The following is a 23,936-nucleotide window of genomic DNA, read 5'->3' as shown; positions in this document are numbered from 1 at the left end:
AGTGGCCTTCTGTGATGTAATGACTGCATCAGTCGACAAGGCAAGACTGACTGATGTCATCTACTTGGACTTCTGTAAGGCCTTTGACACAGTCCCACACAACATCCTGATCTCTACTGGAAAGATACGGATTTGAAGGCAGACCACCTGGGGAATAAGGAATTGGCTTGATGGCTGCACCTAGAGTGTAGTGGTCAATGGCTCTATGTCCAGGTGGAGACCGGTGACAAGTGTAGTGGGACCGGTGTTTTTCAGTATCTTCATCAATTTCACAGACAATGGGATTGAGTGCACCCTCAGCAAGTTTGCAGATGACACCAAGCTGAGTGGTACAGTGGATACCAAAGAAGGAGGAAATGCCATTCAAAGGGACCTGGACAGGCTGGAGAAGTGGGCCCATGTGAACCTAATGAGGTTCAACAAGTCCAAGTGCAAGGTGCTGCACCTGGGTCAGGGCAATGCCAGACCAGAGTACAAACTGGGAGAAGAACTCATTGACAGCAGCCCAGAAGAGGACTTGGGGGTTCTGGTGGACAAAAGGCTCGACATGAGCCAGCAGTGCGCACTTGCAGCCCAGAAGGCCAACTGCATCCTGGGCTGCATCCACAGGGGAGTGACCAGCAGGTGGAGGGAGGGGATTGTGCCCCTCTGCTCTGCCCTTGTGAGGACCCACCTGGAGTGCTGCGTCCAGGGCTGGGGCCCTTGGCACAAGAAACATGTTAGAATGAAACCTGTTAGAACGCATCCAGAGAAGGGCTACAAAGATGATCAGAGGGCTGGAGCACCTCTCCTATGAAGAAAGGCTGAGGGAGCTGGGGGTATTCAGCCTGGAGAAGAGAAGGCTCCAGGGAGAACCTCACTGCGACCTTTCAATACTCAGAGGTCTTATAAAAAAGATGGAGAAGGACTCTTTGCTTGGGGAGATAATGATAGGACAAAGGGGAATGGTCTTAAACTAAAAGAGGATAGATTTCGGCTAGATATAAGGAGGAAATTCTTCACGCAGAGGGTGGTGAGGCACTGGAACTGGCTGCCCACAGAAGCTGTGGATGCCCCGCCCTTGGAGGTGTTCAAGGCCAGGCTGGATGGGGCCTTGGCCAACCTGATGTAGTGGGTGTTGCCCCAGGAGACCCCTCCTTTTCAGAAGGACCTTTTCATGAAAAAAGGTGTCTAATGCTGCAAAAGCCTCACTTACGGTGATGTGGACTGGCAGAGTAATTGCAATTGCCATGGTCTCAGCTCCAGCTTCTCAGTATCAGAAGCTGAAATGCTCCTTGAAAGTTGCTCCCTGTGCCAGAATCTCCAGAGCAACTCTGTCAGCAAAGGGAAACACCAACTATTCCCTTCAGAAAGGAGGCTTTGGTGGACACTTCATCTTTCTTTGTTGAGTGATTTCACAGCAGAGCCTTTGGAGACGGCATCTTGCCCTCTTCTGATGCCCTACAGGAGAGATCTGTCCTCGTGTGCCCTCAGACAAGAAACACAGACATATACAGCCTCAAAGGATACAACTTCCGAGTTTAAGTTCAGACAGAAAAGGCACAATTGCAGCCCAAGGCCAAACACAGCACTCAGGGTCACTGGAAAGAACAATCCCCTGCTCTGATAGGTCTCCTCTTTCCTCCAGTCTTCTACTGGTAGCGAGTTGGAGGGCATGATTATCCTAGTCCTAGAGTAAGATGCCTCACTTGGACTTATACCTTAACTGACACAATACCAAGAACGGGAATAAAAAGCTCTGCTGCTAACCTGTCAGACACAGCCTATGACTTTAACTACCCAAGCTGAAATCCCAAGCGCAGAAGAGGACACTACCAGAATACACCCTTAGCAACACCCTACACCACATTCAAATGACTGCCACCAACCCCTGCAGAATAACATGATCTCTTGGGCCTAATGGAATGTGTCAATTCACTGCTTTGGATTTGAAAGCTGAAATATATTAAAAAAACAGGTTCCTGAAGAGCAAAGCCTCTCAGAAATGATGCTTGAAGCTCCCAGGATGTTATCCTGGTTAATTCTGGAAAACAGCTCATAATCTATTATGATGTAAATCAGAACATGAAGTCAAGTGGGTGCCCTTCACCTGTGTTGGTGGTGGCCTACCCATACCTACACCATTGTTTTCATTGTGCTACATCAAAACCACCCATTTTGGCAGAGTTTGCTAAAAAGGGTCCTAATACCATCCTGTACTCTGGTTCTGGTTTTGCACAGGCCTAAGAAACAGCTCATCATCCACCTCACTCCGCCACTTAACGCCTCTGTAACATCATACCTGCCACTGTTTTCCTGACTGGCTTGGCATGTATGTTGCTGGGAGGCTTCGAAGGCTGTTTTTCATGGCCGGCCCTACAATTGCACCCCCTGTCTCACTTGAGGAAGGCTCACCAGCCACTGCCATTTGGTACTGGGAGTAGTTGTACAGGTTATTATAGTAAGGATACAGGGATGGCTGGTAAAAACTGGTGTAGTAGGTGGAGTCCACAACCAAATCAGACGTGCTCTCCAAGTGCCCTCTGCTGGGGATGGAAGGGATGTCCTGAATGAGCATCCGTCCCTCTGGAAAAGAAAAAGACAAGCAATTATGAAACAGGAAGCTCCATAAAGAGCATTACCTTTCACCTTCTGGTAGGCTACTGCTTCTCCTGAAGGCCAGACAGATGGTAATAAATAGTATGAGGTGGGAGCTGAAAAACTGCTGCGTGTTTGGTGGAAGATCAGGAGGTCTGATGTTCACTCAAAGCTTGAGAATACCTATACGTACGACAGACTGCAAAAGAAGAGACAAAACCCACCAAAGGTTAAGACAGTGTGCTGAGTCCTTAAGCAACATAAGCTGGTCTGATGATGATTTATATTAGCTAAGGACACAATTTGCTATTATTTTTAAATTATAACTGTGTGCTATACCTCTTAATCCCTTGGAAATAGAAAGGCTCTAACTACAGAATGACAATGCTTTCTTCACTGCCCTTTCTGCTTGGCATCCTATGGGCAAGGGGATGCTTTCTAAGCATGCCTCTGGAACAGGCAAACAGCCACAATGCCAAGAGAAACTTCAGTAGGGAACACAGTGCAATCAGCCAAGGTGCCCCAGCAGCCCACATGCTCACTCTGAGCAGGGAGGCCCTCAGTTCCTGCACATACCCAAATTTAGCTATTGTTTACCTACAGAATCACAGAGCAGAACAAGCTCTTACACCCCTGGCAAAAGAGGAGGAGGAGGGGATTATTCATGACTTGTCGCCTGCACTCTTGAGAGCCTGTGGACTGAAAGCTACCCAGTTGCATACCCACAGCCTTCCTCAGCAGAGGTCTACCTCAACCACCACTCCCTAAGGCAGGGGAGTTTCTCAGAGGACATCTGAGGTCCTGTTTTCCTTACTCCAGTAGCAACTGGTGCCCTGGGATACTTCCAAAGATGAAAAAGAAAGGTGCTCCTTGGTATTGTTTTGCAGCCAAGCTCTGACACGCTCCATCAGTTACCTAGCCAAGCCAGATACAGCAAACAGCTGCTACAACCTTCTTCACCATGTCTAACCACATCCTGAATATACATTTACAGAATCACACAGAATCATCTAGGTTGGAAGAGACCTCCAAGATCACCGAGTCCAACCTCTGACCTAACACCAACAAGTCCTCCACTAAACTATATCACTAAGTTCAACATGTAGATCTCTTTTGAAGACCTCCAGGGATGATGACTGAACCACTTCCCTGGGCAGCCCATTCCAATGCCTAACAACCCTTTCAGTAAAGAAGTTCTTCCTAACATCCAACCTAAACCTCCCCTGGCACAACTTTAGCCCATTCCCCCTTGTCCTGTCACCAGGTACGCGGGAGAATAGACCAACCCCTACCTCGCTACAGCCTCCTTTAAGGTACCTGTAGAGAGCGATAAGGTCGCCCCTGAGCCTCCTCTTCTCCAGACTGAACAATCCCAGCTCCCTCAGCCGCTCCTCATAAGACTTGTTCTCCAGACCCCTCACCAGCTTCGCTGCCATTCTCTGGACTCACTCGAGCACCTCCATGTCCTTCTTGTAGCGAGGGGCCCAAAACTGAACACAGTACTCGAGATGCGGCCTCACCAGAGCCGAGTACAGGGGGACAATCACTTCCCTAGCCCTGCTGGCCACACTGTTTACATATTAAACAAGGGAATGACTGTAAAGCCCACTACTCATGTAGCTCGGGTCCTAACTCACATCCCTGTAATCCTGCACTGCACTACTCTTTATGGTTTCTGCACCATAATGATCCCTTCTGCAAGCTGCTGCTTTGTGGCTTAAAGCATGCTGATGAGTTCTCAAGGCCTATCAGTATGGAGATGAAGCAGCACAGACAACAGGTACCTATAAAATAACATCCCTAACAGAGATGTCAGGCAGGTGCTGCCTGCTTCATTTTGTTCCTTTCTCCGTATCTCCATACCTTAGCTACTTATCTGTTAGAAGAGTATGGTGGCATTTTTACCAGCCTCTCACAGCCAGGGAAATACTTTCCACAGTACAATGTATTAAGCTGCACACTAGATCCAACAATCAGTTTTATCAATTATTGCCACTTACAATGCAGTTTTGTTTCAGTTCTTCAGCTGCAATCATGAATAGTATCATCCCGTGTCACTAAATTATACAGTGCCCCTGTCCCTATTCTGCTGCTGCTGACATTTTGCTGACATCAATGAGCTACACGTTTATTAGCAAACAGAGCCTCCTGCATCTGTTTTTTCTGCCACTCAGCTCTAAGTGAGCAAGAACCCAGCCAGCTGACTATTTTAGAGTATCTCTTGTATTTACAAACAGAATAGAGGAGTGTGCAGACTGGCAACATCTGCCAAAAAGTAGGAGAAAGCAAACATAAGTCGCAACTCACATTTTCTTCCTGAACTTAGGAGTGAATTTAGCCTTGACGTCATGCTTTGTGACACATCTCTGCCTTTTTTTTTTTTTCTGTAGCAACTGTAGCATTTTCCTGTGCTTCACCTGGGAGGAGGCAGTCATTTCATACAAGACACAGCATTTATGCCATCCAGATAAGAGGCCAGACAGGTCAAAGCACCCCAGAGGTTACTCTACAGTCCCCCAGTCTTGAACCAGGTTGCCAAAATTCGCAGTTCTTCAATGACTCTGGCATGCACAGGGCCGAGAGTCATGCTGCAATCCAGCCCTGCGCTCTTATACATTCAGCCTGGCTGAGTCTTGTCACCATCTACTACTAGTGCATACATTTTACATACACTACATGTGTAGAACTCATGCAACTGCAAAATACATGGAGGGGAAAGAGCTTTACTACTAATGGATAGTAACTCCCCTGCAAGCCTTGACTTTTTCTGAGCAATACAGGCTCAGAAAGAAAAGCCGGTCAGACCAGCCAGTCTCTGCGTGGGGTACCGTCAGAAAAGTGCTACCTGCCAACAGGAGCAGAATTAATAGCCAAAGAGCACTCCCAAATTGTCCTTGGAGTAAAGCAAGGCACTCAGAGACCTGCCCCTAGAAGATTTTATCTTAACTGTAATCCAGCAGTTTTTTGCTGTATTCGTGCTGCTTATACCCAGCCAAAGTCTGCAAGCTAGCTGATGGGCAAGCACACTATTTCTGGGCTACACCATCCTTAAACACAACTACAGTTGCATAATAGGGCAGATCAACTTAAAACAATGGCTGCAACTACAGTTCTGTGGCACGGGGTTCCTTCGGTGGGTCTTTGGTGTGTATGGTAATTTCTGGCAGTATGGTGAACCTTCCCACAGGCCTCACCTCCGACTGCTCACAGAGCAAAGTATCCTACTAAAGGGAGGCTGTTAGCCTTTGGCTATATTTTCTGCCTGCAAGGAGAGGATACCAAGGTCAAGAAGGCAGCTTTCAGTTGTGTTTTTTTTTTTTCCAAATGTAATTCAACACAGCTGAATAGCTCTGCTGGCAAGGAGAGGGTCCTCCCCTGCTTCAGAGCCTGCCGCATTACAACACCTGCACATGAGGGGCAGCCCCGAGGTTCACTGCTCTAAGGGGAGCAATTTTGGACAGGAATTAAGCTCTCAACAAGGCAACTGCTGCTGTGCCGCCAGACTCCCACTCTTGCCCCTCCACCTGCCCTTTTAAAACAACAGGGCTCTGCAGGGCCTGCGCAGGTCTTGACTGCCTTTACCAGCTTCATGAAACAGATGGGAAAAGCTCTGGGGTGACAACAGCGTGTATAACCTTGCCCCAAACTTCTGAGGCACAAATTTCTAAAGGAGCAGAAATTGAAGAGTAAAACAAATGCGGGATTGTTAAAATCCTCACTTAGTTTTTGTGACATTGAGTCTACAATGCAGGGCCATCCAAGGCCTTCCTTCTGCGAGCAGTGCTCTGGCAATGAGACAACAGTATCGCTTCACGCAGCTGTGCCTTTCCAAGCTCTTTTCTACTAATTCCTGTGGAGAACTGATGCTACTTTTTTTGCACTATGTACACAGTGTGAAATACGACCCACTCTTTCATAGGAGATCGATATGATGCATGATAAATATTGTTATTGATCTTGTAGTGTTGTAGGCGACTCTCCAGCTCTATGGCATATTAATAGTAGTTAACCAGTAATTCATTTCAGGACGGCTGGGATTTTCTTTTAAGGAAGGTGAGTTCTCGGGGTCAGTTACACATAAGGGTCTTATATATTCAATAACCTCTGAGAGGCTCCTGCCTTCACTTAGCAGAGCAAGGTGAAAAACAGTGGTCCAGTCCTCAGCTAATGTAAGCCAGTCTCAGACCATTTACTTCAAAAAAGCTATGGCAATTTACACAAATTGCAGATATGCATGGCAAAATGAGCACAGAAGCCTATATATAGATCATTCTTTTCCTTTTTACTTTTTGGGAAGAGAGAGAAGAGATGACAGGGAGTTTACAGGAATTTCTATCATCTCTATCGCAAAGATGCAAATGTGTTTTTAAACATACAAACCACGAAATGCAAACACTGAAGTTGTCTGTTCCATTCACTCATCCTGAACATAAGCATGGAGTATTTTCTACTCCTGCCAGTACTGTTAAGGGCTAGTTATACATCTTGTTATACACTGACGTAAGTAATTTAAACATGTTTGGGCAAGTCACTGATGCTAAGGTCAAATGTAAAGCAAGTCCATACTACTTAACTTTCATCACCTCTAAAACAGGGTGGGCAGCATCACGTTGCCTATTGGGAATGGTTACTGGACCACACTCCAGAATCCAGGGGATAAAATTAATCAGCTTGGGGCAGACTTGTGTCAGGAATCGTTTTAAAAATCAGGATAGCACATACAGTCCAATTTCAATGTCTGAGAGCATGCTGTAGCCCGGTTCAACTCACTGATGTGGCCATAATGGTTGATTGGTCTACATCTGATTGTATAATTCAGGAAAGGGCTTCTGTATACACGGTATGGCAATCAAGAGATTTTCACTGCCTGCATTTATTGACAAGAGTTCTTTTATACATGCATGGTCATTGTTCTTTTCACACATGTATGATGTTCATATGTATGTACGTTCATAAATGTATGGTGATAGTTCTTATTTATCCACCTGCAAAGACTCTACACTTACACAGACATGCTGCTGAAAGTGAAAAATAAATTTGACTACTCAAGTAACACATTTACTCAAGAAGGAAGGCACAGAGTGTTTCCAGTGAGCAGAGTTGCAGCTTTTGGTACTTTACATTTGCTGTAGTTTTCAATTCAAAATAATTGTTCTCACTGTGGCAGTGTTTGCATCTATCTGCAAGCCAGCCTCTGCTACAGGAGACAGCGATGGTGTTAAAACATTAAAAATTAACTTTTCAGCCAGAAAACACTTGCCTTCAGACCTCAAAAGAGTCTTGTATTTGCATCTGATAATTTTCCCTTCTGTAGTGCATAAAAGCATCCTTACAATCCTATTAACTAGCTTGGCAATATTAAGTGTTGCAATGCCTTAGTTCAATTCATAGCTGGCTTTGAGGTTGGACAGTAGCCTTGAATGAGGCCAGTGTGAAATCACTCCCCAACATAATAATCAGAAGCACTGGAACAATATGTTTCTCCCACCAGACAATCATGACAGAGCTATTTCAGATGTCAAAGAAAGCTGGCATCGTTACATACTTTCTCCAGAGACACTCTGCCTCCCCAGGAACAAAACCCACATACTCGTTCTGCCTTTCAGAGGAGTATTTCTCTTCTCTTTCCATTAGAAGTTGCGGATTATCTCTGGTTCCAGTGTTGAACTTTTAGCTTGCTATAAAGTTAATGTGCTAGACAATGTTCACTCCAGGCAAGGCTGTGGGGCTGTGTATTTTCTGCCGCCCCCAAAAAAGGCCATTATCTGTAATTACCCATTACCATGCATAATTATTTCTTCTATTCTGGTCTATGGCCCCCAGGACTTTATGCTGTTACAGCTCACTGCATTATCTTATCAAATTTGTTAAGGAAGCTTTTTTGACCTTTTGAGTACTTGTCACAGCACATACAAAAGCCAGCAGTAAATTGTCTAAGCATGTAATGTATGATTTATTGTATGCACCTTGTATAATGATACCATACAAAATATTACACACTAACACCTTCCCTATTCCCCACTCCCTGCTGTAGCTACAAGGAGAAGAGGGGGAGGAAGTGGAACCTCTTTAGGAAGAAAGAGAAGGAACAGAATAGGAAGAGGCTAGAGTCTCTCTGGGTAAATTTGAGGAGCACAACAGCAACAAATGGCTAAACCTGAATATCAGGCTCCAGGGAAGGTATCAGCTGTGCTGCTCTTCAATGCCACCTTTTTTTCTCATTCCTCTCCCCAAAGCCCGATGCTACTGCTGAGGCTTCTGCTGAGCCCCATTCCTTCACACATAAGCCCACTTACCACCAGTGCAGCAAGTGGACGGGGATTTAAACAACCCCTATTCTTAATTCACCATTTCTGTCAATGCAGTATGAGGCCCTGAGCATTAGAGCCAAATCTGGTCCAAGACCAGATCTAAAGGCATTGTTCTTTGTGGATACTGGTGTGCGTTCATTAAGGACCAGGACTTTTATCTCCACTGCTTTCAGAGCTCCCAGCTAGGGACAAGATGCAGCCTTGCATCGCAGTATGCCTCTGATGACAGTCCCTGTGAACTAAGGCACTATGTCACTCTTCTTTGTAAGGACAATGTCCAACCCTCACAGAAACTTAGCTTTCACGAAAACAGGCAAGCTGATGCCCCCTGTCCCTCATCCCCTATCTCTGGCAATTGATTCTGTAAGATTCTCAACCTACCTCCCTGTCTGAAAGGGATATTCAAGAAATTATCAGTTAGTGAATTTTAGCAGAAATAATCTGGAGGCTTTTGAATTGTGTGATGAAAGAAACCTCCTAAATACAAGATAATCTGAAATACTTTTCTGGCATCACAATAAATAAAAGTAAACCGTAACGGTCACGTTTGTACTTTGGCCTAAAACTGCACAGTATAAATTATTTTAGCACATGGTGTGCAGAATTGCGCCCTTCCTATCAAGGCTTCTCCCTAAAAGTATAGTGAAAAAGCAGGCACCGGGGACTTCAACGTACCTGAACTCAGACCCTAAGAGACAGCTAGTTGAGCCTCTGTTCTGAGGATGAAAGTCTTCTTTGTGTTTCTCTGCAGTTTCCAGACCTTTGCTCGACCACTCCAAGCCAGTGCTCAAGCACCAAGAGGAGGGAAACTGTAAGAGTGGCACAAGGAAGACATGCAGTGTTCAAGGTGGATAGGACGAGAAGAGAGGGACCACGCTGTGGCAGGGATGCTTGTGCTGGTACTGCTGCCCTGGGGCCCAGTTCCTGAGTTGTACGGGGCTGCTCCACCCTTGCTCACCTTTGCAAAACCACCTCTGGAGTTATTGCATGTGTTGCAGTCAAAGTTTTCAGTAAAAGTCCGGCTTTTTCCTCCCTCCCTCAACTGCCAACAACACTATGACCTCATCTTGACCTCGAAAGCCAAACCAGCCCTTCTTTTTCCTTCTTGCTGGGTGTAACCTACCCAAACAGACCTGGATGCCCAGCTGTGCTCTGAGCAGCATCTACCACAGGGAGAGGTCAAAAAGTCTGTTATCGTCCATATCAGACGTGCGGGCTAAAAGCAGCTGTGTCTCCAGGCTCAAGATAATAAATCACAGCCAGAAGAGCTTCTTGCCACACCAGTCTCTAGGTACCTCTCTTGACCATACCCGGGAAACACAGCCACCCATCAGAGATAATGCTGTTCTTCTTGACACTGAAATGCACATTAATAAATAAATAAATTTAATTAAAAAATTGTGATGCAACAACTCTGAGCCCTTCCCATACTCCTGTCCCTCCCGTTGGAGATCCACGCAGAGGGACAGACCTTCCCAGTCCCTCCTCTCCCTCCTTATCACGGCACTTTTCCCCTGCCAGCCCCTGCCTCCCACCACCCCCGGACAAAACAAGCAGTGGCTGCCCGCCTCGGTGCAGGTCTGGTACCCGGCCGCGGGTTTGGTACGCCTTATCAGAGGCATGGGCATAATGGGAGCACTGTCTGCAGGCCCGGGCTTTATCCATGAAGACGTCAGCGGCTGAACGCTCCTGTTTCTCAAGGTTTGCTCAACTGCCAACACAATGCTCATCTACACCCTGCAGGAACGGGTATCACTTTTTTCCCCCTCCTAAGAGTAATTCTGGAAATCATGACTCGAGCAAATGCTGCCTGAGGCTCGGCTTTTCCAGTTCCACCTCTCCAGGGCTACACCAGTCCTAAATGGGATGGTGCCTCTCACCATGAATGGCATTAGCCAGGAAGAAGCACTATAGGATAAAAATTACAGCACATTTCAAGAAAATCTGGGAGCTTCTAGAACTAAGGTTACTTGTTATCTTCTTGCTCGCGCCCTGACATGCCATCTTTTCACAACATGCTGCAGCCACATAGTGCTTTTGTTGAGAAAGTCAAAACCCATTTAGTGAAAAGACAGAGAAAACTAAGTTGAGCTGATGTAGTCTAATCAAAGGCATAAACAGTTCAGAACAATCACAGTAGGGATTAATTAAACCTTAAACGAGAGGGTCACTAAAGGGCAAAGTAAGCAGCTGTCTCTCACTCTAGGGCATGTTTTCTGGTCTTTTAATCATGCCTGTGACTCCCCCCAAGCCCTGCCAAGCTCAAGCACAGGTGTGCAAGTTCAGACCATTGCTATATATCCATCAATAGTTATAAAAAGAAACCATACAAACAAGATACCTCACTTGCCTCCTCTCCTAGACTCCAATTGTAATTAGCTCCCGAGCCTCGCATAGGCTGCCTATTTAATGACCAGCAAGGAGTCCCACTAGTCCCACAGCCACCTCACCAGCTTCAGGCACAGAAGAAACCAACCCTCCTTCCCGTCACACGTCTGTCCTTGGACATCATTTCCCAGCAGGAACCACTGATATTCCACTCTCCTGCACTGGTGCTCTGTCTTCTGTGCTGCTTTACCAGCTATCCCCGCTCCCCCTCCCCCCCCGCCCCTCGCCCTTTATTTTCTGTCAATTCAGTTTCTTAATTAAGATATCAGAGGATAATACAAAACCAAATGCTTTACAGAATTTGACTGCATTGGTATTTCACTTTGTCAAGCAATTCTGTAATGACAAAAGGTTACTAACTTGATGCACTCTTTTGCACACAAAGTTTTGTTAACTCATGTTCAGTAAGCATCCTTTAATGTCTGAATTTCTTCCTCTCCCACAAATTTCAGTCCACTGTGGTCCATTCCACTATTTTGCAAAAACTGATGTCAGTCTGATGGATTTGTAGCCATATATCCTACCACATTCTTCTTAAAACTGGTATGACATCAGCTTACTTCAAGGCCTTAGGAACTTCCCCTGTGCTAAAAGTCCATTGGAAATCTGTATTAATAGACCAAAGACATCCTCATTAAGTTTTCTTCTTTTTAAGAAAAAATTGCATGCAGGTTACCCAATCCTGCTGACTTCACTTACTGCTGGGAATGAAAGCAGAATGTCACTCTCTCTCCAAAGCAAAGATCACCATAAATTATTAAACATGTCTTCCTCTCTTCCACACGTAGAATTACTGTCCCATAATGGCTCAGACCACCTTTAATTCAGTGTGTGTTCCTAACACAACTTTTAAACCTCCCAATTTTAAGATTCTTAGTGTGTTTTAGAATTCACATACAAAACATTTTTTTCACAGGAAAATGTGATTTGAGAGGGGAAAAGGGGGGGTGAGGGAGTGGGAAGGAGGGAATCCCAGCTATAAGATTGCAGCTTGGCATAGCAAATTTCCTGGTTATACACAAAAACCCCATCTAGCTTCAGCTAAGAGGAGCTGAAATACCACCGATTTCAGCAGAACTGGGGAAGGTACATTTTGTTCACGTTTAGTGTACACTTAATAAAAATGATCTGCTGCAAGCATTTAGCACGCAACTTAAAAATCCTCCTAATATGACTGAAGAAATAAAACCTACAGAAAATAATTTTTATTTCCACACTTAATGCAGGCTTCAGGCCCTCAGTAAGACATCTGTAGCAGCAAATTATGCTTCCAAAATCTTCTGCCACTGACTAGAGCAGAGCAGCTATCTTTTTAGGAGAGCTGGGGGACAATGCTTGCTCTTTCCTTATTTGCATTTTTGGTCTTTTTAAGACAGCTATGGTGGCTGTACTCAAATCTTTGTTTGCAAAAAAAGAAAGGTTTTAATAAAGAATGAACATTCAAAATCTTTTAATCTTGTTTTGAATCTGTGAAGATGCAAGAACCCTTTTTAATGCTACTGAAACATCTACAAACAGCATATGTTTGTTCTTGTTAAACTGAGACAGCAGGACAATTTATAAATCTATAAATATTAGCATGAATGACAGCTAACGAAGTCAGGACCAATGAAATTAGTGTTTCAGAAAATCATCAGCATGAAAAACAAGCACCATTTTCAATATTCAGAATAACCACTGGTAGTATGACTTCTATGTGTGCATATATGTGTGCTATTGCTCCTCTTGAGATACAAACATTTAACTCACTGCATATCAGACATGCAAGACATTACTTTAGTCCATAACAGGAGCAAAACTTAAACATGCTTTAGAAAACAGAAGAAGGGAATTAAAAGAGAAAGAAAATTAGGGAAGAAATCAGAATTCTAGACAGTCATTAAAAAAACAGCCCAGACACCTGCAGGTACAAAGAAGCAAATTGAGAGGAGGAGAAAGAAACTCAGTGTGGATTAAATGTAAAGGGATTTAAGTCATTAACAGGAGATCAAAGAGAATGCTAGAAGGGAGGGAAGGCTTTACAAGCATCTGAGATAGGAGACCTTGGAGGAAATATGACTGGGATAAAATCATTATGGCTTACACTAAAAATAATAAAGGGAGTAGGATGATGGTTGGAGTTAGGTAAAGTCCGAGCTTGATTATAAGCCATATGATGACAGAAACCCAAAAGGTTTCTAAAAAAGACCAACCAGAAAAAAAAGAGGTTGTTTTTGGTTTTTTTTTTTCACTCTGTATTCTGAGGTGTGGTAGAAAATCTAATCTCCAGGAGTGGCAAAGAATCATGACAGACACCCGTCAGGCCTAGCACAGTGAGCAAAAATCACATATGCACACATCACTCTTGCAGATGATCACTCCATGGATGCAATACCATTTATGCTCACAAAACCTGCTTCCATGCAAATGCAAATTGACCACTAAAGACTTTTGTTCTTGCACAGCCGACAAACCAAAACACACAGCAACTGAACTACAATGGCTTATATCAGTGGAGGTTATGAAACATTAGTACCAGTGCAGTACAGTATAGCACGGTACATCAGCCATAAGTATAGGCATTCCCGTCAGCAAACGGTGGCCTAAGCTGTAAGCAATACAAGTGGTATGAAGAGGAACTAGAGAAAGGATATTAAAAAAATAAATAAATCAAAATAATTAGGCATACAATGTCATTGCAAAGGAAAAGAAGCTCTGTGCCTAAATAACTTTTTACAAGCTCTTCAAGAAAACAGAGCAGAGAACTGCAATAATAATATTTGTACTTAACCCACTGAATTATTCATAACTCTGTCTAAAAGCAGCAGGTGCTAAAACGTAGGCGAAAGTTTACCAAAGTTCAGGGAAAGAAAATATATAACTACAAGAAAAAGTATTTCTACAAAAGCAATCTTCAAAACTGCCTTTTTGTTCCCAAGTCATTAAATGACACATCTACTAAAAATGGAATATGAACCAGAAACGTGAATATGGAAGTAAGTTTATAAATAAAGCAAAAGAAAGCAGTCTTCAAGGTACAAGAAAGCATGTAAAAAAAAAAAAAAGAAAAAGAAAGGAATCACGCCAATGCTCAGTTAAGGAAGCGTGCAGTATGCCTTCACTCCCCACTTATATCTTTTCTCAAAACAGAAAGAAAGCCCCACACATTCAGATAAGTCATAATAACTGTTTCAAGGACACAGAAAGGAACGAGAGGTTAGCTGCAGATAGCATAATAATGTGCCCACAGATAGAAAATTCTTGGTACATCTACTGCTCCTGCTTCAATCCTTATCTCGGTGTGCATAATGGCAAATGGAAAGCACAAGCCTGCACAGATAACTCTCTAAATGTGAACGCACATATGCAAATACCAGCATGATGGAGGGAGAACCTCCAAGGCACAAAGAACAATAAGGGGTTCCAACCAACCTCTGGCCTTCCTCAGGATGAGAAACCCTGAGCACCCAGGGTCCTCAGCCAATTTGCACGGTTGCTACCGAAATCAATTCAGCACGCAGAAGCTGCTGCCACGAGCTGAGGGCCTACAGAGCTCTAGCGCATAAAAGTACACCTGGAAACGTGAACTGTGCGTGAGAAAAGCCAGACAGAAAAATGTTGCATGCTCAGAAAGCCCTAGGATGAAAAATTTTGAAAAATGAAAAAAAAAAATAAAAAAAAATCTACCCACGATTCTTTGGGGAAAAAACAAACAAACAAACAAACAAACAAAACAACTCTTGTGGAATGAGAAAGGGGGATGGAAGTGTCTTCTGAGCTGCCTGCAGGTTTTCACCTCTGCTGTCACAGGAGCTTTGGTGTCAAGCAATCCTTCCCTCCCAAAGCAAGCAGGTAGCTCACAGTTGGTTCTGAGCCTGCCCTGCTCCCCCCACACTGCAGGAAGCTTTCCCCAGACTCTGCCTCCGGTAGAGACAGCCCTGGGCAAGCCTGTGATACCTGCCTGCACAAAAAAAAATAATAAATAAATTCTGAGGTTCTCAGAATCTTTTTATGCTGCTCTTTACAATTCCACAGCAATTCAGACATGATCAAAAAAGCCTGAAAGGAAAAATAAAACATCCTCATTTGCAGACTCAACTCTGAAAATCACCACTAGTTCCACCTCTTTCACAAACACAGCAGAAACTCAGTACTTCGCCAGTCTGTGCCTCGTTTAGTAAGCATGCATGGCACTTCAGACATTAGCTCAGAAAAACACACGCACACACAGAAGAAGCTGTAAAGACAATGAAAGAATATTGCTTGAAAAGGGAAACTGCAAGCTTAGCAAGCTGCAGGTTCCAGGGCTGGAGAATTAACTGGAAACATCTAATCAGGGATGCAGAACCCTGTAACATTATGATTTATTTAACACAGTCAAACAATGGCCATAGGCAATGAATCACACAGGAGATGACAAAGCTGCAGGAGATTTCCGTCATCTAGTTTAACCTGCGCATTGATCAGAGTTTACCTCCATATTAATCACTTGAGAACGCAGGCTAACACACTCTTAAACACCTCTTGTGATTATGCTTCACTTACCCCCTTGTCCTTATGCAGGTCACTCTGTTGCTAATTGCACTTCTAGTTAGGAGAAAAAGTGTCTACTGTCTAATTTAATTTTGTCTTTTTTAGTTTCAAGCCGTTGCTCCTTGTTATGCTGTCTCAAGCACTGTAAATAATCCCTCCCCCTCCTCCATATTATTACCTCTCAAATATTTATAGACTGTTATATCCACCCTTAGTCTCCTTTTCTACAAGCCATACATCATTTCTGTCACCCTTCCCTCTATCCTTTCAGATTTATCTATGTCCTTTTATAATGAGATGCTCAAAACTCTTTTGCAGTGTTATCCCAAGTACAGCTACACCAAAGCAGTGGAGAGAGGCAGAGCTATTTCTACCCTAAACCGTGGAAATACTGTTCAAAGAGAAACACTGACTGAATATTTACTTGGTCGAGTTTGACAGAGATTCATGCCACTGGGAAAACCACCTTACAGGCAGAAGACGATCTCCAGCAGCTGCTTCCCAACAAGAAGTCCAACTTGTGCTGCAGAAATAACGCCAATGCTAAACAGCTAAGAACGTTCATAAATTCTTACAGGAGTCCCATGCAAACATGACTCTTCTTCTCTCATCTTAAGTGTAACATACTGGAGAAAAGCAGACAGTTATGGATGGAAAGATGTTATTCACAAGTAAAGGATGCAAAACTTATTTTTTTATTTACTTTATTTGTACATTAGAATCACATAATCACTTAGGCTGGAAAAGACCTTCAAGATCATCAAGTTCCAACCATCAGGAACAAGGGTAAAATATACCAGTTGTTAACAGTCTGCTAGAGACACATCGTGTTCAACTATGCTCTTTTATGTGAACAGAGATTTGTTGCCTGTGGGACGAGGTAGGTAAAAACACCAAGACAGGGCTTCTTGGCCCTTAGGAAGGATAGAGAGTTGGCAGGACCAGAAGGCAGACAGCAACTGAAGCTGCTGAAGTACTGGTAGCAGGCACAGCAGGGGAAAATGATCATTTGAAAGTATTAAGGAGACAATGACAACAAGAAAGAGCAGGATGATGGAGTGCTGACCACTGCAGACCCACCAAAACCTCTGAGGATGTGCAGCCACCACCTTAGCCCTGACTAAATTAACAATTTTCTGTTGCAATCTGATATAGATTTAGTCATTGAGTGTTTTCGGGTCAAAACTGTCAGGATTTCATTCCCAGGCTTTCAAATGCTGATCAGTATTGATGACATGACAAATTTCAATACGCAGACTTAATGTCATTATGAAAAAGTAGGCATTTCGTAGATTCACAGAATTATTTAGATTGGAAAGGTCCCCTGGAGGCCAGCTCACTCAAACTCTGCTCAAAGCAGAGCCACCTTCGCAGCTAGATTGTGCTGCTCAGGCACCATCCACCTGAGTTTCGAGTCTCTCCAGGGATGGAGACCCTTCAGCCTCTCTGGGCACCCTGTTCCACTGCTCAAGCACTCTTCATGGTGAAATGTTCGTGGCACCTTCCGAATGCTGTCCTTCAGTTGCCTAGAAGAGACTTTTTGACAAAACTGACAGGCACTTCATTCCTCATTCACTCGGCCTGGCATTACCACTGCCTCTCTACAGTCCTTTTTTATTAGCAGGTAAAACTCTCTCCGTCATCCAAAGAGTTTCAAAGTGAAGGGAGAACTACTTAGAGAAAGGTAAGAAGAACACTATTTTGTTTCCATAATGCATAATAAGTGTAACAAAGGGCAATAACACCTGTAAGCTTCTTACTCACAAATGCTGACGATATGTTTAACTTGACAGCCAATGATACTATGAAGGCACATAAACAATGCCTTTATTAATGTTTCTAGCAAATCAACAGCAAACAGATCTCGCAGAACACAGAAGGAGCAGGTATGTAGGAGCACACAGTAATTCTATGTTGGATGCTTATAAAATGGGCCAACACGAGTATAACCAGAAAGAATTCGCACTTTCCAGAACTTTCCATGACCTATCTTGCAGCCATCCCACCCTGCCTGCAAAAGGCCAAGCATCTGTGACCAAATAAAATAGAGGAAAGCTGAAATGGTGTGCATGCGTCTCCTTCCTTTGGTGTGAACAGATCTCACTCACAGTTCTTTTATGACCGCGCCTTATATTTTTTTTCAGTGATTTCTAAATAGTAAAATTGCAAAGATAGCAAACTGACATGGAACCGAGAAGGATCCAGGCTGGAAAACATTGCACTGATACATCTCAAAGGCACACTTTAAGTACCTCCCCACAGCCTTTTCCTGAGGTTGCACACACTAGTTAATCCAACAAAACGTACCTGTCCTACAGAAGGAAGGACAATTGCTTTAGATGCCCTATTATCACGACTTTTCACTGCCCTGTATAATCAAATGGTCACTGCTTTCAAATAACCTACTTTTTTTTTTTTTTAGGCAAAATACATAGAAACTACAAAATTTGTTTGCAGAAGTTCAGCTAATGCCCTGTGAGCACAGTCCGCTCCCTTCCAACTACCCTACAGGCCCCCAGATCGCTTTTCTTTTTCTCGGGGAACATATGCTCCCACCAAAGCAAATACGGTTTCCAAGCCCGCGAAAGTAAATGGATAAACCCCTACACTTTGACCATGATAATTCATTCTTTCCCTCTTCAAAAATAGCATGTCACAAAGGGATCTGAAAAACAGTCTCTGTACTCTGCAGGTGCCGTAATATTTCTGATTTGCCGATAAAATAGATACAGTGAGGAAAGACTCTCTCCCTGGCACTGTGTCTGATTTGTGTGACTCCTTCACACATTACTCCTCGAGCGGCAAACAGTGCCCTGCGTGACGGACTTCGAAAGAAAAACGACTTCTGTGAAGCCAAAAACTTACCCAAGGAAGAGAATTACCACTGTCAAAATGATCTCTTGCACAGTCTAACATGTGTTGTACAGGGGACGTGGCTCTCTAGGAGCCCTTGGTTTCTCCAGGGCTCACGGGGAGTTGCTGACTTCTGCTGCAATTAAGAGTTTGACTCTCTCTGCCTGCATTAATTATTCTGTAAATGCTCACAAAGTCTGCACCTCAGCCTCCCAAACTGAGACACTGTGACACCTGCTCCAAGTATGAGACCTGCTGTGACTGAGTCACTTCTCATTTTCTTTGTGTCACACACAGTCCTCTAAATCCTAATAACCCACACTGTCCTTCTTCTCATTTTACTTGCAGTGCAAGGTATCTGTAAAACCATAAAACAGCAATGAAAGAATCCTTCAAGTACCTGGTCCTGAAACAGCCTGATACTTAAAAGCTTCACGACAGATCATGCCTTGCAGCTTCTTATCTACTTTCAGAGGACCTCTATATACTACAGAAACAAGAGCCAGAATATACACACAGATATTTTATATATCTCTGTGACTGTTAGGAAGAAAATGCACACTGCAATTCAAGTGGAACTCCTCACCATAAAAATTGAATTTTCAAATCCGAAAGTCTGCATTCTGACACCTGATAAAGCTGCTCTAAAGGTCTAGTTGAACACACAGCAGCTTCTGTCATCAGGCAGCCTCAGAGCCTGCACGCATGTTCACTGGTGGCATTAAATTCATATGCACGAGTAGTTACACAGAATTCAGGTGAAACTACCAAAATTAGTTGGGCCAGAACTTCACATACTGCAGATGCTTAAAGGCTAAGCACAATTTTCAATTTCTGTTTGGGTGCCTAGAAACAAAATTACGAACTCAACTTCGTATTCGTTCCCACATTCATTCATTTCTGGCAAACAAAGCTGACCCTGCCTTGCTTTGTGCCTGGAATCAAATCTTCTCTCTGGAGATGAAGCTGTGTATTTTAAACGTTGTCACCTACACACAGTTATTCAGTAAAATGGTTGAGAAACAATGTATTTGAATTGCTAACAAAAATCTACAGTAAAAAAACAATGGCTGTAAAACATTTACAATTACTTTAACTAAAAGAAAAAAGTGAACTCAAATGATTTTAAAGTTAGTGATTTTCATGTTTTCAAGTGTTTATACAAGCATGTGATTGTATAAAACTTGTTTAATTAGTAGTTTTCATTAAAGTATCATAATTTAATTCAATTTAATAAAAAATATTAAAGTAGAGCTTATAAAGTAAATAACTACGGACATTTAGAAAACATTAAGATCAAAGCTTATGCAAATTCTGTTGACAGTAAGACAATTTCAGTTTTTGGCCTTTCTGTACAAGCAAGGGTTTTCTTGTTCTGAGTTACACGGCATCTCTATACATTACTGAATATACTACTTTAATCTTTAGTCAGTTTTTTCCATCACTATAGATAAAGCACGCAGTAACCCAAATACAAAAGCAGTGACTGTGTTGATTCAAAGGTGACAGTAACATGATTGCAATAATGAAAACAAAAAAACAAAAAGCTATGTATTGTTTTATCAACAAAACTTCCCAAAGAAATTCCTCTCTATTGGCCTGAAACTGCCTGTCTGCAACAGATGCAACAAATCCATCTGACAAGGCTTTAAATGGCCTCCAAGACAGAGCTGCGTGACAGACACACCTATGTGCTGTCCTTTTATTAGTTAATGCAAGGCACTGTCCACTTTACAAGCATTTTTTTTAAGCCAGATGTGTATTTACCTGTGTTATTGGCATCAGTACAGATGATAAAAAATTAATTAAATTTCCTTTTCCTTTAATTTTTTTTTCTTCCTTTTCCTGTCTACACAACAGAAGTCAAAGATGTCATCTTCATTTTCGTATATATTTAACTGCTCTATCTATCAGGTATAAGCTCTGCACCCAGCCACACAGAACTGATGTACCACCACATCAAGACACATACAGGAGGCAACTCTCTGATGTCAGAGCTAATGACATTACCTACACACCTAGCTTCAGTTTTGAAGAAGATAAAGAGCCAGTCAACAAGTAGTTGCCAGGACCATGGCAGAAGCACAGAAGGAAAAATATTTGAGGAGAAAGGGGAAAAGCTCCCTGTAAATCACCACCTGAAGGTATACACCCCCGGAAATTCAACACAGTGCTAGTCTTATTCAAATCTATTTTGATTTTCAAGTAAAAATAACAAAATAAAATATGAAAGATTGATGCTGGGTTCCTCCCTTTTACTAACCATGCCAACAGCACAATAGAGTTGTTGGAGAGGGGACTCCACAACACTGCCACTGTAGACAGGGGAAGAAGGTGAAACAGCAGGCAGGTGTAATTAATGCCAGCTCCTGCCCCAAGCAGCGAGCTGATCTCTCCCAGCACTTTACCTGATGGCGTGCTAGTTGCTGTTGTTGCTGTACTCGTGGAGTGTGTAGGGTTGCTGCTTTCCAACAAGAGACAAGAGCTCCCACCACCATTCTTCTTAATGAACTGCTCTGGGACACTGGGCAGGGGTACTGGGTGGCTGATTCCCAGTTCCTCTTCCTGAGCTTGCTGTCTTCTCAGTGCAACCTGGGAACAAGAAGGCAGATGTAGGGCATGTTCTCTGACTTGAGCACAATTTGTAATGGCAACAGGCAAGACTCAAACTCAAGGCTGTTTTTGTTTCTTGGTACTTTCTAAAGTGTTGACAGCATGATCCAAACAGTGAATACAGGAAGATATAAAAGAGATCATAAACCTATTTAAAAGCAACCACTTTTCCACCCAAGCATATGTGAACAAACCCATGAAATGCCGGTGCCATCTTCTTCCAATGAGGTCACATTAAGGCTGACTGCATTCGTGCAATACAGTTGCTCTTGGGTGAAGGATATTGACAAAAGCATAGACCCACTCCTCTCTGCTGATAAACAGCTCCTGCGGATAAGAAATCACCTTTCAGGCTTGCTGTGCCTCTTCATCTTAACAAGATAACTCTTTATGAGTGCTTATACTTGCAATCTGTTGCTCTGTCCAAGCCTGCTGGGCTGCCTTGCTTGCTCTTGGTTGGAAATCAAGGGAATTTCAATACACGGTACAGTACACACAGAAAGCTTTCTGGCAGAGGCACACAGAAGGCAGGGAACCACCTTGCAAGCACTTCATTAAGTGTCACACACATTGCATGTAGCTGGCCACGTCTGGTGCAGCAGCAGCTCCCCACTCCTTCCCCAACATTGATGCTGCTCCAGAGCCTAGTCTGCATTAGCAAAGCCCACAGACAATGCAAACTCTGGACATGGGCGCAAACAAGCCACATGCAATGCTTACTGAAGATTCAGAGGGTAAAGCGCACCCCTTCTGCCTCACCTGAACAGGCAGGTTGGTTTTGCACAGCCATCCACCTATGCCAAGTCCTGAGACACTGCCAGGCAGCGCAGCTTTGTAGCTATCCACCATGCAGCTTGCCACATAGCAACTGCTTTGCATCTGCATCTGAACCACGGAAATCTGTACTAGATTGCAGACCGTGATCATGGGCTTCTTCTGCAGGGAATTCTCCTGGGTAATTCTCTGGGATTTGCCTCTGTTTCCTAGCCATGTTCAACAGCCGCATGTTCCTACTACGGATGTGTAATACCATCAGAGAAATTAACGACAGCTTGTAAAATACATACGTTCAAAACAGAGTGTATAGATGTGCAAACACTATGGGATTTAGTCCCTTTTTTTTGGTTTGACTTCACAAACCAATAACCTTGACCTGCAAAATTCCACCAGCACGAAGGGGCTTACTGCAGAAATATATCAAAAGGGGGAAAGACAGACTTTCAATGTGCAGCTCCTACACAGATAAGGTTCAGTGAGGGAGGCTTTCAAAACCACTTTCAAATACTAGGCGGGGAAGAGAAAGCCCCCTCTGCAAGGGCCAGCTGGAAAGAGGAATTCATGGTGTGAAAGGAACTACTGGGCGGCAGAACTACCTGTACAGAAGGGGACAGCTTCACAGGGGAAAAAAAACCCTGCTTCGTTCTCTCTTCCCTGACGGGGTCCGAAAAGGGACCCATGTTTATTATTCCACGCTTCACACCTGGCAGGGAAAGCACATGTAACTTTGGCATAATCCACTATTTCTGGACTGCTATGGTATCAGCTGGAAGGAATTACTTAAATGAACCAAAACTCCCCGCGGATTCAAAGGAATTTTAATCTAACTGCATGGAATAATTAAATAAAATTATTTTTAAAAAACGGGGAAGGATTTCATGGAGGGCTACTAGGAGTTTTAGTCTGGCATTGGGACACTCATTTTATGTGGGATTGTGAAGTTCTGAGTACGCACGACCTGCGAAGCGGGTCCATGGGTCTGGCATCCCTGCCTTTAATTGTACCAGTAAGTCCTAGCACCTTCCAATTAATCTGTTTGAAGGGCTCTATTTGCGTGAACCGGGATGTGCAATCCCACTCACAGAGCTCACGCACGTTAGCCGTATCACTCCCAGGACTCCTCATTAATGAAGTTTTCAACATAAGGCTCACAGGGACTAACAGAGCCTCGTTAAACGTTATCAGAGAGAGCTGTGACTTCAGAGGGAATCACTAATGAATACAGTTATCTCTGCGCAGAATTGGATGTAGTTTGGTTTACCTCCAAACACCAATGATTTGCCATTTAGATTTAAGGTTAAAAGCTGTAGGCAGCCCTGCGTATACAGAGCCTCTCCATGAAGTATTAAGAAAGTTTTTAAACCGCTGTGTAGAAATATTTTAAAGAAATAGAAAGAAAAAATTGTTTTCTTGGAAACGAAGTCATCAAGAGCCACCTAACATAAGGTCAAATGGATATACCGGATCTGAAACTAGGAGTGGAAAATACTGCCACTAGCTACTAGTTGGACGGACAATTATTTAGTTAAAAACAAGTTGTTTGACGGACAATATAAGTAACGTAAACTAAAAGCCTGCCCCTCTGAACGTTTTAGAAGGGTGCAAGCGTGTTTAAGTTTTGGTGAGTTTTAGTTTTATAATAAATACATATTCAGACGCGTGCAGAAGTCCGCTGCCAGCCACTTAACTCCTGCACGCGTTTCCATGCGGAAAAAAAAAAAAAAAAAGTTTAATGTATTTATATTTTTAAGGGTTACGTGACGGAGTCCAGCTTCGCCCCCTTACGCCCGCCCGGTCTGGGGGTCGGCAGGGCCAGCTGAGCCCCCCCGGCCGCCTGGGGGCCGCCCGGGACCCCCGGGTCGGAGGGGAGCGTGCTCCGCGCGGCCGGGACGGGCAGGGCTGTCC

At 43.6% G+C, this 23,936-nt stretch overlaps 1 protein-coding gene across 10 annotated transcripts in view; it reads right to left on the bottom strand.

Moving 5' to 3' along the window:
- Positions 1–23,936, bottom strand: part of DMRT1 (doublesex and mab-3 related transcription factor 1) — a 61,629-nt gene that overhangs the window by 37,107 nt on the left and 586 nt on the right. For all 10 annotated transcript variants that reach the window (XR_013943449.1, XR_013943450.1, XR_013943451.1 and 7 more), the window contains exons 2-3: positions 21,050–21,233; positions 2,282–2,565 (exon numbers count right to left, since the gene is read on the bottom strand). Coding sequence is in view for 7 of the 10 variants with exons in the window: in XM_080573813.1 (XP_080429939.1) it covers positions 2,282–2,565; positions 21,050–21,233 (468 nt within the window). In the remaining 3 variants the exon portion in view is untranslated. The remainder of the gene's footprint in view (positions 1–2,281; positions 2,566–21,049; positions 21,234–23,936) is intronic.

Source organism: Anser brachyrhynchus (genome assembly GCF_964034855.1).
Source record: "Anser brachyrhynchus genome assembly, chromosome: Z".
Classification (NCBI taxonomy): Eukaryota; Metazoa; Chordata; class Aves; order Anseriformes; family Anatidae; genus Anser; species Anser brachyrhynchus.
The sequence above is the reverse complement of the archived record's forward strand: the minus strand, read 5'-3'. Positions and strand labels throughout refer to the sequence as shown.